Here is a 21528-nt window from a genome sequence, read left to right on the forward strand (position 1 = left end):
GGTCAGCACCATTGCACATAATGGCTGCTTTTAGCATCAGTCCAGAGCAGAGCCCCCAGATGACCCACAATGGACGTGCAATGTGACTAAGAAATAAACCTTTGTGGGTTTAAGCTACCAAGATCTCATCACTTTCAGGATCTTCTGTTACTGGGGCATAACACAACCTCATCCTGACAGTTATGGCACCAATGTCAACACCGCTCCCTAGAAGCCCGTATCTTGCTAGACACTGTGGGGTGAGAGCAGGGAGCCCAGAGACATGATCAGACAAGACCTGGAGCGCCAATCACCATAGGCTCCCATTCTCATGGCAGAGGCAGGCATGGGCAAGATCGCTGTCATCTAAAATAGATAATGGGAAGTACCCAAGTGAGGGGCAAGGTAGAAACAGAACACGGTGACCAGAAGAGATTAAAGAAGGAGACGGGAAGAGATGGCACTGGATCTGGCCTGGAAAGATGGGCTGGATCTTGGTATGTGGAGATGGACAAAGGCATACCAGGGAGACAGAAGAATAGGGGCCAAGGGCAAGAAATGCTGGGGAAAGGCAGGGTGTGCAGGAATGAAAGGACCAAAAAAATCATAAATAAGAAATAGGGCTCAGGTTATGGAGGATCTTGATACTATGGCCTTGACCCTAGTCACGGGGGGAGTCCCAAGTTTATAAGCAGGGAGTGACATGGTCAATGATTTGTTTTTGCCAAGGCTCCTGGCAGCAGGTGAGGGCAGGAAGATGCAAAGGTATGGCTGTTTGTGGGAGGCCGGGACTGATGGTGCCACACGAACAGCAGAGGGACGGCCAGGAAAGGGAGCACGAGGCTGCTCCCAGAAGCTGGGAAGAAAAGGCAACAGGACTTGAGCATAAACCTGGGGACACGGGCACAGGGGAACCTCCACACAAGGCCCTGCAGGCCCACATGGGATGCGAGCCCGGGAGTCTAGAGGAAGTGAGCCAGAGCTGGACCAGGAGGGACTGGGCAGAGGGAATGGAGGTGACAGACAGTGTCACCTGAGAACACACTTAGCACAAAAATGTGGAGGACCACGCGGATGGCAACAGACCAGGCAAGGCCTCGATGCCGGGGTGGGGCTCACAGACTTTATTTTACAGGCCAGGGGTTACAAACCCGTGGCCACGGAACGACTCTGACCCACATATGTGTTTGGTTTGTCCGATTTCAAAAGCCGAATTAGTTGCCAACATTTAAAGCCAAGAGAATTCACATCACATTTCTCACTTCTGGTGCGTGACACACCCAAAGATCCGGCCACGCTGAGCTCCCACCCAGGCACTGCGGCAACAGGGGACTGAGCCCCTCCGCGTGTGTGCTGGGCCCTGTGAGCATCTGAGTCCATGAACTTATTAGCAGGCCTCCGAGGGGAATCCCTTGGCTCACGCTGGAAAGTGAGGGGAAGAGAGGAATTTCTCTGGGGCTCATTCCCATGGAGCTCCTCTGAGCCTGACCCAGTCCACAAGGGGCTGGGGAAGGTGCTGGTCTGTCATCAATCTGACCCCAACTGGGCACCTGCTCAGAGCAGGACCTACACTGGGAGCTGCCTTCAGGAGCCCAAGGTAAAGCCAAGGAGGAAAAAATGCAGATGGGCAACAAGTGCAGTAGCTGCACTAGACCCCCTGGGGGGCACGGCAGTCCCATGGCATGAGGGATGCACTGCACCCCACCTACAGAAAGTTCCAGTCATCTGACCTGAACGAAGTCTTAAACACAGACAGGGCTTTGGCAGGTCAGGTGGAAAGGAGGTCCAGAGAGGACTGTACAAGCAAAGGCAAGTCTAAGGAGCCTAGGCCCTGTCCTCAGGGCAGAGGGGAGCCATGGAAGCTCTCTCAGCCACGGAGAGCACGCCTTCGCCCCACGCCCCGCCCTGGTCCCAGCCCCGACCCTCTCAGATGGGCACTCACCAAGGGTCTGCTGGTTGCGGACACCACCAATCACCACACAGATCTCAGCGGGCACGTCGCCTGTCCCGTCCTTGCTGACAGCCTTCTTCTCCTCCTTGGCCTCCCCCTGCCAGATCACCTCCTGGATGTAGTCGTCGGGTAGCTCTGTCTTCACCTTCACCTCCGTCATCGTTCCCTGCTCGGCACTCAGCGAGGCCTCGGCGGGCGCGGGCTCTGGCCCCTCCACCTTGGTGCTCTTCTGGCTGCGCTTCAAGCGCTCCCTGGGGGAAGAAGAGAGTTCACTCAGGGTGGACCCCATGCCAGCCCCCAGACATCTGGAAGCCCACCGGCCCAGGGTGGGGCGCAACCTGTTTAGCTGCAGACCCACTTCCCCGGGCATCTCAGCCCAAAGCACACAGTCCCCACGGCTGCCCTCAGGGCCTGCCCGGGAACCCAGGGTGCTCCGAGGAACACGGTTTGAAAAATTCCTGGGCTAGGGTGGCCCCAGTTCCACCCATTTCACAGCCAGGGAAACTGGGATCTAAAGAGGTCTAAATGTGCCCAGTAATTAACTCTTACAACTACAAGGGCAGCTCCGGGTGGTTGAAATCAATTCATCTCAAGGTGAGGAGTTTGCCGAGGTGCTGAGCAGCTCGGTAAGATGCAGATTCGCTTCAGCAGGTCTCGGGTTTAGCCTGAGATTCTGGTTTTCCCACAAGCACGCAGCCAAGGCCGGCGCTGCTAGTCTTCAATCCGCACCTCGAGCAGCAAGGGTTTAAGTGGCTTGATGTGTACAAAGTGCCTCGTGCTGTTCTCGTCCCTCCTTGGCAGAAGGGCAGGAGATTTCATCCAAGTTCCTCCCTGTTCCCACCTGAAGGATGGGGGATGACAAGCCAAAAGCCTCACTCAGACCAACACTCGGGCCTCCAGGTAGGTCTTCGAAAATCAGAAAACATCCCTAAGGTAACGAGCTCAACGCCAGGGTGGGCAGGGCACAGGTTCTGGAGCCAGGGCAGGGCTGGGGCTCGCTCAGCGCCACACGCAAGACTGGTGGCAGGCCAAGGCATGTAGCCAGGTCCCTGCCATCTCTCAAACAGATGGTTCAATGTGACCCTTAGGGTATAAGGGCCCCCTCGTCCTTCTGGCTGAGGGATCATCAGCATCATTCCCATCTCTGAGGTACAGAAACCAAGGTGTGCAAGAACGGGAGATCACATCATGTCCAGCCCGGGGAAGCCACCCTGTCACGTCCAGCCCTCTCCACAGCATCAGGGAAGCATCTGGACTGCACTGAAAGGTGCAGACTCGAGGCACACTCAGGCAAGATCCACCAGCATACCACCTGGAGCTTCGTGGAGGTGCTGGGCCGGGGGGCAGGGACCCAGGTTCTGACCCTGGATCTGCAGTGGGCTTGCTGCGTGACTCTGGACAAGACCTTACTCTTCTCGGGGTTTCAGCAGCTCCATCTGTCACCAAGGGCATAAGTTTTATCATAGTCACTGTCCCTCCCAGCTGTGAACTTGCTCTGAGGTTGGGAAATTGAGGAAAGAGAAGGGGAGGGTCCCAGCTAATGAGGAGGGAGCAAGGAGAAGGCACTGGGGAGGTATTATGGCCAGAACTGGGTCCCCCTACCTTCCCACAGTTTGTATGGTGAGGTCTTAAACCCCACCCCGACTATAGCTGGAGACAGGGTCTCTAAGAGATAATTAAGGATAAATGAACTCATAAAGGTAGAACCCTAATCTGACAGGGCTGTGGCCTTAGAAGAACAGGAAGAGAGAGCTCTCTCTCTGCCCTTCTCCCTGCCACGTGAAGGCACGCAGAGGAGGTGGCTGTCTGCAAGCCAGGAAGAGGGTTCTCACCAGTAACCAAATCTGGTCTCAGACTTCCACCCTCCATGACTGTGTGACAATACATCCCTGTTGTCCAAGCCACCCCGTCTGTGGTCTTTTGTTACGGCAGCCCGGGCAGACAAACACACAGGACTCAGCTGGAGTGAAGAGGAAGGCTGGGGGGTGGGGGGACCCAGCCAGGAGCCAGGGCTGTCCAGTCAGCCACCTCCATACTGTGTGACCCGAGCCAGCTCCCTGACCTCTGAGCCACAGTTTTCCCATCTGCAGAATGGAGCTAACAGGATCGTCAGGCAGATTTCAATCACCTAACAGAACACTCGGCACGACGGCCGGCCCGTAACAGCGCACAAGACACGGCCACCGTCACTATCATTAATGATGACAAATGAGTGCAGCATCTCTAGCACTCAGTGGGCCCAATGACACCTCCTCCCCGTGGGCCTGACGCATTTGCCCTTCTCTACAACAGGAGACATAGATCAGGATGGTTCGATCGCCTCCGTGTTCAGTTCTTTTACCAATTTAAGAAAACACTGAAGTCGCTTCCCACGTGCCGTGACTGTCCTAACATACCGACTCTTTTCATCTCGGGTACAACCAGGGAGGAAGTCCCAGGATTATCTCTTTTATAGATAAGGAAATGGAGGCAGTGAGAGGAGAAATAACTTGATCCAAGTCACACAGGTAGGAAGACGTGGAACCAAACTGGATGTAGGCATCTTGCTTCTTAGCCGCGGAGCACTGCGACTAGCGGGGTGCCCACCTGCCCCTGGCGCAGCTCCCATGTCACCCATCCTTGACCTTCTGCATCCAGAAGAGACTCAGAACTGAGCTGCTAGTAGGTGAACAGGGGGAAGGCAGATGGCCTGGCTTTCCAGGCTGCTGCTTTCTCCAAGGGGGGATATCTTGAGCTAGGGTCCCCTTGCCGAGCACTGGCACCCCCTGGGAAAGGAGCTGGGAAAGGAGCAAAGTCTACCCATCCCCCGCTTCAGTCGTCACAAAGCCAAAAAGCATCTTGGTTCAGTGAGGCCCCGGGAGCCGCAGGACCGGCAGGTCTGAGAAATGACCAGGGGACAGCAATGGCTTGAGGACAACCTATCAGCCAGCCAGCCCTGAAGTCCTGGGGGTGAAGGTCTCCCTGGCACTGGTAAGGACAGTAGAGGTAAAAGGACAATCAGGCTGGAATGGAATGTGATGAACCCAGAAGGAAGGTTCCGAAGTTGGAAGGTCCCATGGCCAATCTCAGAACTGTCACTTCCAAGCTCTGGGTTCTTATGCAAGTGGCTCCAGTCCTCCTTCCAAGCCTCAGTGTTCACACCTGTGCCATGGGGACAAGCACAGCACCTGCCCCGCAGTGCTGTGATGCAGAGTCAAGGCAATGCCTGTAAGGGCCCCTACACAGTCGCCCCAGTGGAGACGGTTGACACTTATCTACTGTCTTATACGGGGTGCAGAAGAGGGAAGTATGTGAGGATGCAGGCCTGACATGGCACAGATGGCACTGCAGGTGCTGTGGAGGCAAATCAACAGGGGTTCAAATCCCATCACTACCACATCCGGGCTGGTGACCCTGAGTGAGCCTATGCACACACCGGTGAAGTGGGGAGCCCCACGTCCGCTCAAAACGTCTTGTGAAGATCAACCGCAAAAATGTCAATCCAGCGCCTCGTCTAGGGCGGCTCACAGAGCACGAGGATCATGCCCGTGGGAACTGGCGACAGTTACTGAAACTGCTGCTCCGTGCCTGAGAGCACTCGGGTGCTAACAAACAGTCCCACTAGCCCTGAGGCTTGCTGGGCATGGGGTGGAACGCGGGGATCCCATCTGAGCCTGAACGCCAGCCCGGCAAGAGCACAGCCCACAGGTGTCAGCCAGGCTGCTGGGAGGGCAGGTGGGCAGCCGGGGACTCACCCTGGCACTGGCTGTCCTGGCACAGATGCACAGAAAGTGAAGCCCCAGGGATGGGGCAGATGTGCTTCCAGGACAGCAAAGAGGCCCACTGGACACAAAGGGTCCACCTGCCTGTGCTCCCGCAACTGAGGTCACACGGACGGAAGGCAATAGGACAGACTCTCGCCTGGAATATCGTCAAGCCCGATCTGTCACTGCCAATGTTCAGAAGCTCAGCCTCAGGTCTACGAGCACTTGCCTGTCGCACCTGAACAGACTCAGTGTCCCTTCCTGCTCTCAAGGACCACACCAGCCTCAGGATATCTTTAAGGGGGGGCGGGGCGTTGCTGGAATCAGACAGGCTGGGCATCCACACACCCTGTGACCTTGGGCTAGACTCCCTCTCTGAGCCTCAGTTTCCTCGTCTGTTAAAGACCGTGATCCTTGCCAGCGCGGGGGTGGGAGCTGAGCCAGGGAGCTGGGGCAGACTGGATTTCCATGGATGGCAGCTGCCATTAGGGTAACATCATGGATTCATGACGACATCCCACCTCTGGGAAACCTTCCCTGCTTGCTCGAGGTGGCATCAGATCTCCTTTCTGGCCCCTTCTGGCCCCCACAGGAGACTCTGAGCCATCCTGTCACCCGCAGGCACTCCCTTAAATGAGACACCTCCGAGCCTTGGCAGCGCCAAGGACACTGGCAACTCCTCTTCTCCTGGCTTCACGCTTTAGATTTATAAGCCCAAATGTTGCTTTTCTCGGGTGCTCTGCATTTAATTAGGTGTCCTAATAACAATGGAATCACTGAAGTACTTATATCACTTTGAGTTAGTGGTGTAGCATCTTCTAACTTCTTCAAAAAAAATTTTTTTTCATATATCATTTTTTAAAATAGAGCTCATTATTTTAATTATATCCATTTAAATGTACAGTGGAGCCCTTGGATATTCTCAGCACGAATCATTAGGTATATTAGTGAAAAAGCACTCGGAATCTATCTACATGCTGACACTCCATAATCTATTCTATTTGTGTCGCTGTAAAATAGATTTATATATAGATAACTACAAAATAGTTGCTCAAGATATGCTATGAATTTTATATTTAACCTGAGTCACACTTCAATATAAACTCTAAAGTCAGGCACTAAAAGGATATTTCTCTTTAAGCACATATCGTCTGTGGTCACTGGTTACCGCTCGGGCCAGAATCCCAAGAGAGAAGCCAGACCAAGAGGGTCCCTGCCCAAGGAGTCACCCAAGAACGCTGACCCTTCATTAAGGCTATGGTGCTCAAGGCATGTTCCTTGAAAGCCTAGGGGTTCCACAGCAGTGGCCCCGAAGCACCCAGGAGCCCTGAATAAAGAGGGTGGCGTTGAGTGGGGCTCCGAGACCCCCTATTCCCTCTTTGATTTTAGCCTGATACATGTATGTACGGCTTCTTTCCCCCAGTAGTGGAGAAAATGGTCCCTACCCAAGATATGCCCACGTCCTCAGCCCCAGAACCGATGACTGGGACCTTATTTGGAAAAGGCTCTTGGCAGATGTATTTAATTTCAGGACCTTAAGGCGAGATCACCACGAATCACCTACGTGGACCCTAATGCAATGACACACACAGGCGATATGACAGCAGAACAGGGGCCAAGGCAGAGAAGGGAAGGCAACATGACCGTGGAGGCAGAGACTGGAAGGCGGCAGCCACAAGTCAAGGAACACTACGCTACGGCCACGAGAAACTTTTAAGGCAAAGAACAGATTCTCCCCCAGAGCCCTGAAAACCGAGAGAGGACGAGCCTCCAGTGGAAGCTCCCCAGTCAGTGGCGAGATCGAGTACAGCAGCCGCTGGGTCAGAGGAACTAAAGAACGTGCCCTGGGGCGGTCAGTATGCAAGCCGCTCCCCTGGGCTCCCCCGGGCTCCCCTGGACTCTTCTGCTTCATTCTTACTCATTCCCAACACCGCGCGTGGCCGGAGCCTGCCAGGAAAGTTTTGGAAGCAAATCTCTTCCTCTGCGTTTCACCAGATGGTTCCTCAAGCCTAGGACCCGCCCCATCCCACCCCACCCAGCATTCACGAGAGGCCTGCAGCCAATGCAGAAACCGAAGCTCAGAACAGGACCCCAGGGCCCGATGCTCTGGTTCCTGTCCACAGCAAGAGGCCTGGGCACACGGGAACCCAATCACCGCTGTGAATGAAGGGCGTGCCCAAGGTCACACAACTTCCCGCAGCCAAAAACAGTCTTTCCTGACTCCTATCCTGGTGCTGCTCCCACTGCACAGTGCAAGCAAACAACTTATCAGTGGATCTGGGGCCCAAAGACAAATGCCCCTCCTGGCCACGCTGGAGGAAGAGGTCTAGGGGATGTCATGTGGCCTGGGGTCACACGGCTTCATGTCTGGGTGCTCTGGGTGTAATTTCTCCAACCTTCCAGCAAAAATGCTAATGCCTGACACTCTACCAAGTCATAGTAGTTACAAGGGGTTCTCGGCACCCTGGACGTCCAGGTGCCCCTGCTCGACTGGTTTTCCCATCCTCATGACAAGCGAGCTGGAATCTAAGGCTGCAGTAGAGGCCAGACCCCTACCCCACATGGCGGGTGTACCTCCCCTTTGTGCCCCAGCGCTCGGCCTGAGGACCACCGCACCTCTTGCAAAGGCTCCTGCTCTTTCACTCGGGTACTTCAGCCACCTGAAACGATGTTAAGGGTGGGTGGAAAATCTCTAATCACAGAGTGTAAATAATGACTTGGTTTAACTCCCGCTAGAATAAAACTTCATTAAAAGACTTCACTCATTAGGAATGAGGGTTAAGTAGCCTCACGCTGAGCTTAAATACACTCTCCACGAATGCATGGACACACGGGGTGTGAAAGGGGCTAAGGCACACCCAGCCATGACCTCAGGGGATGCACATACCCACGTGTCCACAGAGTCCCCCGACCTACTGATGATTCAAGTGCTGCAAACGATTCTTACCTATTCACAGGCTCCAGCAGGACCCTCCCTGTCAAGGCTTCCACGTCCAGCGAGGTTTCTGCCTCCTGCATCCTGCTAGGGCTGCTCTTCTCCCCAAGGCCTCCTGTGACCTCCAGGCTCCTAGGGCCTATGGTCCCTTCCCGTCCTCTGCAACCTCCTCCTCGACCAGCGGCCTTGGACAAGCGCCTCCCTGTCCCCTCTGTCCAAAACCTTTGCTCCCTCTGGCTCTGTGCTCACCTACCTTCTGTCCCCTCCTCTGTCCTGTGCTGATTGCTCTTCACCAATTCTTCACCCTTATACGCTCACATGCCCCAAGGATCAGTCCTAGAACCCCTTCTATCTTTAACCACATTCACTCCCTAAGTGATCTCCTCCAGAGTCAGGCTTTTAAATATTAACAGCGTGATGATGAATCCCAAATTCTGTCTCCAGCTGGGGCCTCCCCCTGAACTCCAGACCTACACACACACAACCGCCAGCTGGACACTTCCTCCTGGATGCCCAAGAAACACCCATATTTAACAGGTCCAACTGAGCTACTGCTAACACCTCTTGACCCAAGTCAAGACAACAACCCTGACTCCTATCCCGGAGCTCTTGCCACTAAACCCTGCAGCCCACGATGCCACGATCAAATAACCGCAGACATCTCGATCTTAGTTGATAGCAATTCCAACCCTCTAGCTTCTCGGGCCCAGACCCTGGAGCTAGCCCATCCTCCCTCCCTCACTCTGTACTAAGGCACACCTATCAACTCCACCTTCAAGATATGTCCAGAGCCTGAGTACTCCTCACCAGCACTTGGCCACCCCCTGGTCCCAACCGCCTCCCCCGCTTCCTGCCTTGGGGTCAATTGCACAGCCAGTCTCCTGCTCCTACCCCTGCCCAGTGCCTTGAAGTCGATGTTCAACACAGCAGCCATGGCGACCTTATTAAAACAAGCCAGGTTGTGTCACCCCTTGGCCCCATCATGGCCCCACATCTCACCAGGAATAACAGCCAGAACCCTCGCGCTGACCCTTGTGGCTCCCCGGGACACACTCCCTTGCTGGCCACACCAGTCTCCCCGCTGTTCCCTTAGGACATGGGGCCTGAGGCCTCTGCCTGGAATAATCTCCCAGTCCCAGATGCCTTCACCATTAGTCCCCACTCAAACATTCCAGGGCCAGTGGAGACATCCTGACTGTTCGATCTAAACCACATGCAGCTCACCCCGGCCTTCCCTACCCCATCTCTTCATTCCCTGCTTTACTCGTTCGGTTCATCTACCTCTCATCCTCTTCACGGTCTGTCCTGCTGGAATGTGACCTCCGGGAGGATGAGGACTCTCTCTTGTCCACTGCCTGTCGCATCCCAGCACCTACAGCTGCACGTGGCACAGGGGAGGGGATGGGCAGGCACCGGTTCACCGAAGGATCTAAGCAATGCATCCTAGAAAGGGCAGTGCCAACGTGGCCTTTGGGGCGTGTTTCTCTCTCCCTGTCTCTATCTTCCCACCCCCCTCTCACACACACAAAGAAAGTGGATGGTTTAATTGCTTTCATTAATGTTCAGAACCAAAGCAGCAAGGCCCACCCCCTGGCCCTCGGTATCACATGATCCGGAGAAGTTCAACATGACCCACGATCTGAATATTGACGCTTCTTCTAGAAGTGCCACATTCTTATCTTGCTCCTCTCCAGCGGGAATTTCTCAAATGTAATGCACTCTTCCTTCTCCCTGAAACGCCAAACTAGGGTAGCCTGGCGGATGCTCTGACACCAACTCTTTTTCTTCCCCAGCTTTGCTGAGATATTACTAACATGTTAAGATAGGGAAGTTTAAGGGGAGGATTGCGATGATCTGTGCTGCGAAGTGCCACCAACTCTCGAGCGTTCAGGCCTGCTATGACCAACATGGCTCGGCACACGCAAGGGCCCTCAGGGCCCAGGGCGGGGTGCTGAGCTCCCAGGATGGCCACTCTCACTGGCATCCCTCTGGGAACCTGGAACCTCATTCCTGTGGCTTCTGGAATGGCCTCCTCTGCTTCTAATGGGCTCCTGTTTTGAATCTGCCCTCTGACCCCACGTAGTTGAGAGAGACCTCCACCAGGGGCAAAGGCTCTACCCCCCTGCTTTCCGTGTCCCTGTGCCTGGCCCGTAGCAGATGCTGGCTGATGTCTGCCAAATGACACAGAGAATGGCCCAAGGTACATACGCCAGCATGAAGGTGGAGGCGATTACAGTAACAATATCATAAGGAGGGAGTGGGGACAAGAGCAGCTATGGTGTACTGTGTGCCTTGACATGCCAGGCATGGTGCTTCACCCTGCGTCCACACACATCCCACTGTTCCCAATGCCTGATATGTGCTAGGTTCTTTTGCCCCTGAGGATCAGGGGCGCCTGGGGGGGGCTCAGTTAAGTGCCTGCCTTGGGCTGAGGTCATGATCCCAGGGTCCTGCGGTCGAGCCCCATGTCAGGCTCCCTGCTCAGTGGGGAGTCTGCTTCTCCTGCCCCCTCTGCCCCTTTCCCCACGCTCGCTCTGCAACCTCAGTCTCTCTCTCAAATCATTTTTTTAAAGATTTTTTTAAGATTTTTAAGATTTTATTTATTCATTCATGAGAGACAGAGAGAGAGAGAGAGAGAGAGAAAGGCAGAGACACAGGCAGAGGGAGAAGCAGGCTCCATGCCGGGAGCCCGACGTGGGACTCGATCCCGGGTCTCCAGGATCACACCCCGGGCCGAAGGCGACACTAAACCGCTAAGCCACCCAGGCTGCCCATGGATAAATCTTTTTTAAAAAAAGAAAACGGTGAATCAGAGAAACAGAGTGACTTTTTCACAGTCACACAGCTTTCTAGTGACAGAATGAGATGCACTCAGACCTGCCCAACTCCCACACCTGGGCTTTCAATCATTTGGATTCTTTGCTTTCCCTTCTCAAAAGAGAGGATTAAAAAACCAAAACCAAAACACTTGCTAAATGAATGGACAAATTAATGACTAATTGACCACAAAGTCCCAAAAGATGGGGAACATACCCCCTCGTCTCCTCCTGTATCCTCAGCATCTTGATGGAACGGTGGGGGGGGGGGGTACATCCTAGATGCTTAACACAGTAACACAGAAATGTGATAAAACTAAGGAACGAGGGGTTCCACGGCGGCAAGTGCTTGGGCTTTAGGATCACTGTCGACCTCTAACTCTCCTTGACGTGTTCTAAAATGGCTGCTGTGCTCAGACGTGTCCTGTGGACCTAGGGTCTCCTGTCTTTCGCGACTAAAGGACAGGAATCCTAACAGAGATAAAGGCTGCAGCTTCCACCAGCCTGGAAGGACCGAGAGAGACAGAGAGAGAACCGACAGCAAAACCCCAATTTCCACAAACCCCGCTAACGAGGCCTGTGCCTGTATTTACTATTCCACCCGTGTTTCGAATCTTCACATCACCACCCATGCCTTCATAACCCTCAGAATTATCTGCACTTCCATTTGTCATGTATCACTGATATATTTTAATAAATAGTCAAGTAGAAAAGATCAGATTAATAGATTAAAACTATTAACCTATTAAACAACTCTTAACAGTCTAGAAATTCAAAATAACCTACAATGCATAAATATATCATTAGTTTGAGATAATTCTTAGGCACTTAATTTTCTTCAGTGTATGGTGTCAGTCAGCCACGACGCCGGGTAATACTGCAGTTCAGAAAGACAGCATGGAGATTTAAATATTAAGAGTTAATTCCCTGGTTAATTTAAACCTAAAATAGAGAGAAGCAGGAGTCTTGAGCAATGCTGTCAAGTCACAAACTCCCAACATTTAGCAGGACGGGGCCCGCCGGGTAAAGCTGGGAACTTCTTTCACGGGTGTCACGGCACAGGGAGGGCTGGCCCAGGTCATTAAAAAGAATTACTGTTAAGGGCATCTTAAGCAGACACACGGCCTGCGTTTTGCAACGGCTGCGGCAGTGATGCAGGTGGGCTCCGTGAGCAAGGAGCAACTGGCCCGTGAGCGCGCACCCCTCACCCAGACGGCAGGACGCTGCACACCCGGGAATCCTTACCCAGACCCAACTCCCTCAACCCCTCAACCGGCCGGTGGGGAAGGGGAGGCCCCAGAGGAGTCCCTCGCCCACTGTCCTGCAGAAGTCCCCTGGGCCCCCATGGGGTCCCCTGCAGACCCCAAGGGGGCAGCCAACTCAACCACGCAAGACTGAGGTGGCCCCTAAGCCGGTCCTCACACTGGCTAATGTGACAACAGAGAAAAAATACTCTCCCTCCGCCACCAATTCAGTTTCCTGCCCAGGCTGTGACTTAGCCACTGTCTCCCTCACCCCACCCCCACCCCCGATGCCCAGCTTCTCTGGCCACTTTCCTCTTGGGATGGAAGGTAAAGAAGCTTCCCAACAGGACCCCTCTGCTCCATCATCCTGCCCACAGGACCTGCCCTGCTGCTGTCTTGCCCACGTGGCCCTGACATGCGGCCAGGTCCTCCCGAGGTGTCCGGAGGTAATAAGCTAGATGCTGCGCTGTTGCCAAGTTTCCTAACCCACCTACACCCCCCTCCCCTCCCCTCCCCTCCCCTCCCTGCGTGGACACTGGGCAAGTCACCAGGAATCACGAAGGGTGGGTCAGAAGACTCGAGGGCAGAGGTGGCCGCAAGGCACCCAGGACGGCACCACACACAGCGGGGCTCCAGCCGCCTTAGTTCTGTCTCCCGTCCTGCCCGAGCGCTTGCTGGACAGAAATGTGCACCGTGCGGTCAGACTCTGAAAAACAGCAGCTCTCAGGCCACGGACGGAGTACTCCTAAATGAAGCAGCATGGCCAAGCCCCGTGCAGCAGCGCCGAGGGGGGGGAAGACACGCAGGCGGCCAGGGAGGCGTGGAGGGGTCGGCGCGCCCAAGCACCACGCTCGGCACGGAGCAGAAGCTGAGGGGGAGCACCTCCATCTCCCCCATTAGCAGAGCCGGGCAGACGGCGAGGCTGTGGTGATTTCCAGAGTTGTTCTCTCTGGTCAAGGGCCTTTGGCATCAAGGGCCTCGAGAAGCACCCAGGTTGGATCATCCTCCTTCCCATCCTCAAGATTGAGCTTCTTCGGGACAAGGCAAGACTTCCAAGCGCCTCGAACGGTTGAAGCACGAGGGCTCCACATTCTGAATCTGCTCACAAGGAGCAGGGGGTCAGGGTGGGGGGAGACTCCCGCCGGGTGCATGCCCTGAGCACAGGTTCCCTGGGGACCCCAGGCACCTACCCCCACCCCCCCGCGCCTGAGAGCCACAGTGCCATTCGGCAAAAATGATTCAGCGGTTCTGATGTGCATTAGTTTGCATTTCTGTGGCTGTCTCTGGATGGACTTGAATTTTCAAGAAACTGCCCTATCCGCGGAGTCCAGGTTTAACAGCAACTGATCAAGCACAGAGGAAGTCTGCCCACAAAAAAAAAGAAAAAAAGCACTGGCTCCTGGGGAATAAGTATATGACCCCAGAACTGGCCTGCAATTTATGATTTTTGCGGCCCAACTTCACCTAAAGTTTGCTAAGTTGAGAATACACATTTTTGGAAAATCAAATCCGAGCTCCGATAACAGCCACACAAGCCTAGAGTCAAGATAAAGATGCGCCCTGGCTAAAATACACCCCGAGTTCTTAAATAATTCATTCTGCTAACACCACACTGGTCACTGACTGCCATCGAGCCTACTGCGACTGCGAGCTTTTGTGCAAATGAAATTAATCTGTGGAGGGCTACTTTTATTTTTACGGCTGAAAAGCAAAATGCTAAACAAGAAGATATTCTTTAAAAAAATAATAATTATGCAGCTGCACACACACACGTGGTGATCAGATGAAGTAATGGTCCATCCGTGAAAAATCTTGGCTTGAAGGGCAAGACTGGGTAGGCTCCAAGCTCTTTTACTACGCGTGTGACCTCGGACAAGCCCAGTCGTCCAATTCCCTCTGGGGATGGGGGTGGCATCACAACCTCAGAGGACCACTGGAGGACCAAGGGAGATCTGGGCGTGATCCTGCATGACACAGTAACGGGATCAAGGTCGGCCTCCACACCCACCCTCGTCCCTGACTCCAGTCTTCTCTCCAGAGTCCAGACTCAACAAGAAATCAATTGCCGTCCCACTGCTCTCTCCTCCTAGGAAGGGAATCTGGTACGGTGTTGATAAAAATAAGCATTTATGGAACACCTACTACGGGCCAGGCGCTGTGCTAAGCATATGCACGTTACCATTATTATATTATTACACTTATTACTATTATTACACTCGATCCTATATAATTCCCATTTTATAGATGAAGACACTGAGGTCAGGCAAGTAGCCCAAGGTCACACAAGCAGGCAGCAGGTAGCCCCAGGATCCGAACCCAGGCAGTCTGGGCTCCTCTGAGCTAATAAGCTGCTTGGCAAGAGAGAAGGCAAGTAGAAACCCGGTAGACCGGCCACGGAGAAGCGAGCATTTTTGGATGGAGAAGTGACACAACACTTTGCTGAACTGGGTTCCTCATACCTGAAAAGATACAGCCTTTAGGAAACTCACTTCCAAGCCAGGCTTCTAAGGTCCTGCCAGTCCTGAAGCCTTAGCAACACCTCTTTAATCTTAACCCCTTGCAGTTTATTCACCTCCTGGTAGCAAGTATTTTCCTTTTGAAACCAAATCGTATCATGCCAGGCCTCCGCTCAAACCCCCAGTGGGTCCCCATATCTCGTGCAGGGTAAAGCCCAAAGTGTGGACGATAGCCTCCCTGTCAATCAGCCTCCTTGCTGTGGCTCCAACACAATGTACACACTCCTGCCCCAGGGCCTTTGCACCCGTTGTTCTCTCTGTCTGGATGTGTTTCTCCCAAATGAATGCTTGGCCCAGTCCCTCATTTCCTTCAGATCCATGTTCAGATGTCCCCTTCTGGTGATACACCACTCCTTCTGGCCCTCCCAACCCCCACCCTGCTTCCCCCCTATCCACCTCCCAGCACTGTTTTACCTTATGACATACCATACATTTTACATATTGATTATGTCTCCTCCACTCTCACTAGAATATGAGCTCCACGAGATTTCTGTTTTGTTCACTGCTGTATTTCCAGCACCCAGCTCAGATCCTGGCACTCAGTAGGCGCTAAGTATTTGTAGAATGAATGAATGAGATTTGGTCTTATCACCACCCCCACCCCCATCTCGACCCACCAAATCTCCCCTCTGTCTACAAGATCCTGATTGCTTGTTAGGCGACTGGTCTACACAGCAAACGAATAAGTCCCTTAACCTCTTCTCCTCCTGGTTAACTTATCTCCAAAATGAGATAGTTACTCCAAATTATCTATAGAGCCCTATCAGCTCTGAAAACCTTCAACCGACCAAAAAAAAAAAAAAAAACAAGGCCTAATTCTTCATTACCACAAGCCTGTACCTACATTTACTTGATTATAAAAACTGCACTTCCTTTAGAATTTTCCAGTTAAGGCCCCACAGCCCCCACACCTCTTAGCATAAGTGAGGTTTGGCAGCCGTTGTGCTACGTGATTTGTAATCTGTACCCCAAGTCAGCACTAACCTCAAGTGCTGGGATCACTGGTCCTGTAAAATTGACCCAGGTTGGGTTACAAGAGAAGTAAACCAAACCACATTCGGTTGTTTCTTAGGATCAGAAACACCACCTCTCCTTGTCCCCCTCAATTTAACACTAATTCCTTAGCAGTCCATGCTGTTGGTTTTGGGGGTTAGCCAGAGGCCCTCTGGAGAAGTCACAAAACTAGGCGTTCTGGGCCAAAAAGGCGCTGGGAAGAAGGCAGACCCGAGTGCAACAACCGAGCGCGCCGCGCCGTGGCACAGCTGGGAGCTGGCGGTGGAGGCCGGTGTCAGAGGGCTGGGGGTCCTTCAAGGTCATTCCCAGCTGGGGCTGCAGAGCCGAGCTCTGACCTCAGGGAGCCCCGGGCCTGTGTTTCTCCATCCAAAACAGGGACTAAATGCATCTAATGCTCGATCGAGCACCAACACGTCTAAACCCCAACTTGGCCCATCTAACCCAAGGCCAGGGTCAAATTCGCAAGCGGCCTCAGGCCGCATTAATGTTCCCTTGCCGTGTCATGTGTAATTCACTCCTCAGACGGAATGCTGGGTCATGATACAATAAGACCGTCTTGGTTTCTCAAAGACACTCTATTGGCTCTAATGATACCATCAATATAAACTCACTTGTTAAGCTCGCTCAAAATCCCTGCCTTCCTGACAAGTCCCTGGCCGGTGGCACAGCCCCTGGCCCCTAACGGGCCCCTCTAACATCTGTTCACTGACCACTTCATCCTAACAAAGGGAAGGGCACTGTGGCTAAGCACACACATCAGGGAAGTCAGACCTGGGTAGGCACCCTGGCTCTACCACTTACTTCCAACTGCGCCGCCCAAGGCCCCTAAACATCTCTCTGACTCAGCTTTCCCATCTGTACAGTGGGACTAATAAATCCACCTCCTTCATAAGGACTGTTTTATAGATTACATACGTTAATAATAAACTAAGTCACTTAGCTCAGAGCCTGACTGACATACAAGTGCCGACTAAATGGCAGTCGTTATTATTGCAGATTTCTTCTTTATGTCTCAAGTCACACACAGCCCTAAGGTTTGGGCTGGCCCTTCCTGGTACATGTTCTGGCACTGTGGTGGTAACATGGGGGGCTCCATCCATCACTGAGTATGTGCAAGCCTAGGCTGGTCAGGCAGGGCAGCAAACAGATGGCACACGTGCCATCCTTCCCCTCCTCTGACCAGGGCAGGCATCTCTAATCTATCCCTGCACTCTTCTCACTCTGATCACAGCCTGCGGCCGGTCAGACTCCATTCAGAACTTCAGGTGGCCACCATCACTAGGGAGGAACCTGCCTGCTATCTTCTGACCCGATGTGGGAGAAATTCGTGCATTAGAAAGTAAGAGCAAGGAACACCCCTGTGTGAAAGTCATGAGGAATAGATGGAGGTCTGCCTCTGTCCACTTCCGTAGGCACCCAAGTGTCTGCTGGATGATGCCTTAACCTCCAATCCATCTGGGCCCATCACCCACAGCACTAGGCCTAACGCAGCAGGTGCTCAATGAGCATGGAGGACGGTGGGAGAGGCTGGCCAGACCCTCCCTCGAGCACAGCAGTGCGGAGTCAAGAGAAGTACCCTGCGCTGGCAGGTTCACAGCCTGACACGGCCACTTATTCACCACATGACCCTGACCAGGGCCGTCCCTCCCCATGTGTCCCATGAGAGGGAGGGACTGGTCAAATCCCAAGGGCCCTTCCAGTCCTGTCATTCCAATCCAGGAAGCACTTTCCCGGCACCCCCAGTCTAGGGACTCCCACTGCCCCACAGACCACAGCCTCATGTGCTGCTCTTAACACAAAACCCCACAACTAAAGGAGCCCAGGACATAGACACAAGGCACCAGGCAGCTGCTGGGCACATGGTCACTGCCAGCATCCACATGCCCAAGGCTGGCCATCCACCCCGCCATCCCAGCCCATGCTCCCAGTCTCTACATCACCCCCACTTCTCCTCCCATCTCATTCGGGTCTCTGTCCCAGTAACACTGAGCACCTGCTAGAGGTTTCTGCTTATGGACCTGGCACCCTAGTGGGAGAGGTAGCATATACAACACAAACACATACAGTAAGTCAAGAGCATGAACAGCCTATGAGGGACATGGGCCACAGGCCCTGAGGCCCAGGAAAGGCATGAAGGAAGATCAGAGAAAGAACATTCCAGGCGAAGGCAACAGCCACTGCAAAGGCTCTCAGGCGACAGTCCGCTGAGGCCAAGGGCCGGCAAACCACGGGTGGCATATGCTGCCTTCTCTTCGGTGCTTTCACGGGCGCTGACAGAGCACAGAGGTTACCAGAGACCCCTGCCCTTCCACCTGCAAAACACTTATTATCTGGCCCTTTATGGCTAAAGCTGGCTGACCCCTGGTTTCGAGTGTTAGACGCACGGAGAGGTGGTCGGGGCAGCTAAGACAGACCATGCAACGGGGATATGGAGACTGGGGCAGAGGGGCACCCAGGCTGTGCTAGGAACTCTGGGTCACAACGACCCCCAGCCTGGCACCTTTGCCTCAAGTCTGTCCCCCTCTAATCCGCCCTGCAAATAGCTGCCCGGGGGACCTTCCCAAAACACAGAGCTAAACATGTTACTCTTTCTCTCGAAGAATGATGGCTCCCCGTGGTTTCCCAAAGCATGTCTTGAAGAACACTCGCCCTGTGGCTGAACTTCCACAAAAGGGTTCCACGGTTAAGCAAGTTTGAGAAACAGAGCATTCTCCTCTTGGATGTCCTCAAACCCCACGTCAGCACCTGAAAAGACTAAAAAGTCCCTCAGTAAAGGGTTCTGTTGACTTTGCTTCACCTACTGTCCTTCAAACTGACCTGGCCACAAATCCCCTTTTTTCCACAAAAATTTATCAACATTGTAAAGAACTAGTGTTGGTGGGCTGAAGGGCAAATTCCTCTGCCTGGCATTTGTGCTCTGACCCCAAACTCCGGGAGGTGATCCTAGGTGTTCCAGATCCTGTGTGTGTGTGTGTGTGTATGTGCGTGCGCGTGTGCAGCCTGGAGAGCCACCTCTGTTCTGTCCCTTGCCGTCCTCCTGCCTCCAGCGCCCCCAGTAAAGGTCATCTGGCCGCTCGGGCTCTGCCCTCCCCGAGGGAACACTGGAAGCAGCGCTCACGATTTCCAAGCGCCGGCCTGTGCCACTGGTGGCAGACGTCCACCGTGGGGCCCGTCCATGGTCCCTTCCCGCCTTCTTTGGTAACCCCAGCCCAGCTCTCCTCTGGGGGCCTCCCCTCAGCTCCAGCCAGCTCCCAGGGCTGTTGGCCTCAGCAGAGTATCCCCTCCCCTTGCTGCGGGGTGGCTGGTTCAGGGAGGGGAGTGCGGGGTGCAGGCCGGGCCAACAGGTGCCAGACCAGGATGGGAGGTCCCCACACCGCAGCGGGACAGGATTCGAGCCCGGGCCTTCCGCCCACTCCTGCATTTCACCTCTAACTTCCTCCTGACCTGAGCACCCAAAGGCCTGTTCAGGTCCATTCACAGGTGCTTGGGGAGGTGTCAGGACGGCTGGAGGGTGCTGCCCATAACCACACATTCGCCAGGGAAGTACAGATATGTCTCGGCCCAGGAGGCTGGCCTGGGCCACCCATCCCCTTTCAGAGAGGTGGCTGCCGGTTGTGAAATGGGGGGGTGTGGGGGGGTGTCCAACAGGAGGGAGGGGTGGAGGGAAAGGGAATGTACCTGCTGGCCGTGCTTTTCCTTCCGGGGGTACTGGCTCCGTCAGCCTGCAAAAGAAACCCAAAACAACTACATGAGCCAAGGGGGGCAAGCCCAGATTCCACCCACTGCCCCCCCAGCCAAGCTCCCCCTCAACACCGGCCTTCACACGGAGGGGAGGGCTGGCACAACCCGGAGCTCCATTCCTCCAGGCTGTGAAAACCTGCCCCCAGTGGTAAGAGAGAGGCAGGACACCCCCACCCTCTCGCCCCCACCCCCCCACCCCTGGAATTTGCTTGGCCCTTTAAATCCAGCTGAGCACCCATTGCCAACACAAACCCAGCAACCACAGGGCCCTGGGGACTCAGTGAAAAGTAAGTAACCAGCTAAATCTGAGATTGAATTGCACCATTTTTATTTTCATCTGGGATTTCCAATAAAACAGTAGCCGCAGATTTATTCCTACCAACCCGAGGGGGAAAATCCTATTATGTTAAAATATTCTGTCCCCCAACCCTACTGGCAGGGAGAGACAAGAGAGTGCTGGTTCTTAATCTCTTTCATTTGGGGTCGGGCGGGGGGATGGGGAGATAAGGCTGACCACATGAAAATTTCAGAAATCATAAAATTCCAGTTCAGATACAGAAACCGATGGCCCCAGGCCAGGAGGGAGCTGCCTAAAGTGTCAGGAGGAGCGAATGACAAACACCTGGGGTGCTGGACCCCCGAGGCCAGTGCTGGGGGGACCTCTGTGCAGAGGCCGAAGGAGGCTGCAGACATGGAAGGAACGCACGGGTCGCACATGCATCCCCTGGCTTTGTCAAAACATTTATAATAACAGTAATCACAGAATCATGCAGGTTCCAAACTCTGGCACACGCCTGTTTCTGAATTCAGAATCCTTCCGAGTTTAGAAAGGTAATGCAATGTATGTGTTCTGTATTTCAAAACAACCCTGGCAAGGGTCTGGGTAGCCCTCCACCCCCTGGACGCAAGCACAGTGATGTTTCCACAGTGAAAACAATGCAGTCAGCCCTGTGGAGGGTAAACGAAGAGAGAACTCAACTCGTCTCTTCCGCCTTCAGGTCAAGTCCTGCCAACTCACCAGTCACCAAAAAAAATCTTTTTGCTTTCAAGTTCTTTGAATTTCAGGATTCAAAGACCTAAAATAAAAACAGCAGCAGCTACCTTTTGATGGTGTTACAAACTGGCAAAAACAGATGGCGGACGTCGATTCAAACAGTCAATATAGAAAAATTACAAGGATTTGACCCAAAGGCGGCCAGATTTCAGCGTGTCAACGCAGCACCCAGTCCCACGTGACCAGAGTCAGTCGGAGCTGTCACACCCAGTTCTCCACAGTCCCCACCACTCCCTCTTGCCTTATACCAAGCCCTCCAGCCTGGCCCCCAGGGGTAACCAGACCCGTTCCCCCAGCTAACTTCCCCCAAGGGGGGGCAGTGCACCCACATCTAATGCTTCTTATTCAATCCTCCCAATGGGTCCCCCAACACACATACACAGTAGCCCCATTTTCACAAGTGCAGCCAATGAGACTCAGAGAATTTAAGTCGTTCGTCCGACATCCCACAAGCTACAAGCCCAGGTCTGGATCACTCCAGTGTCCACCTTCCTCAGCTCTGGAATATTCTCTCCCACCAATATTCAGAAGAGCC

The 21528-nt window shown here is 53.8% G+C and overlaps 1 protein-coding gene across 15 annotated transcripts in view; it reads right to left on the reverse strand.

Moving 5' to 3' along the window:
- The window catches only part of ZNF618 (zinc finger protein 618), a 181651-nt gene that overhangs the window by 60177 nt on the left and 99946 nt on the right, over positions 1-21528 (reverse strand). For 14 of the 15 annotated variants that reach the window (XM_055302645.1, XM_055302648.1, XM_055302652.1 and 11 more), the window contains exons 2-3: positions 19877-19920; positions 1922-2181 (exon numbers count right to left, since the gene is read on the reverse strand). In XM_055302645.1, the coding sequence (XP_055158620.1) occupies positions 1922-2181; positions 19877-19920 (304 nt within the window). Of the gene's footprint in view, positions 1-1921; positions 2182-2479; positions 2772-19876; positions 19921-21528 lie in introns of all 15 variants that reach the window. The other variant, XM_055302653.1, reaches the window with a different exon arrangement.

This window comes from Nyctereutes procyonoides, unplaced genomic scaffold (assembly GCF_905146905.1).
Source record: "Nyctereutes procyonoides isolate TBG_1078 unplaced genomic scaffold, NYPRO_anot_genome, whole genome shotgun sequence".
In the NCBI taxonomy this organism is placed as follows: domain Eukaryota; kingdom Metazoa; phylum Chordata; class Mammalia; order Carnivora; family Canidae; genus Nyctereutes; species Nyctereutes procyonoides.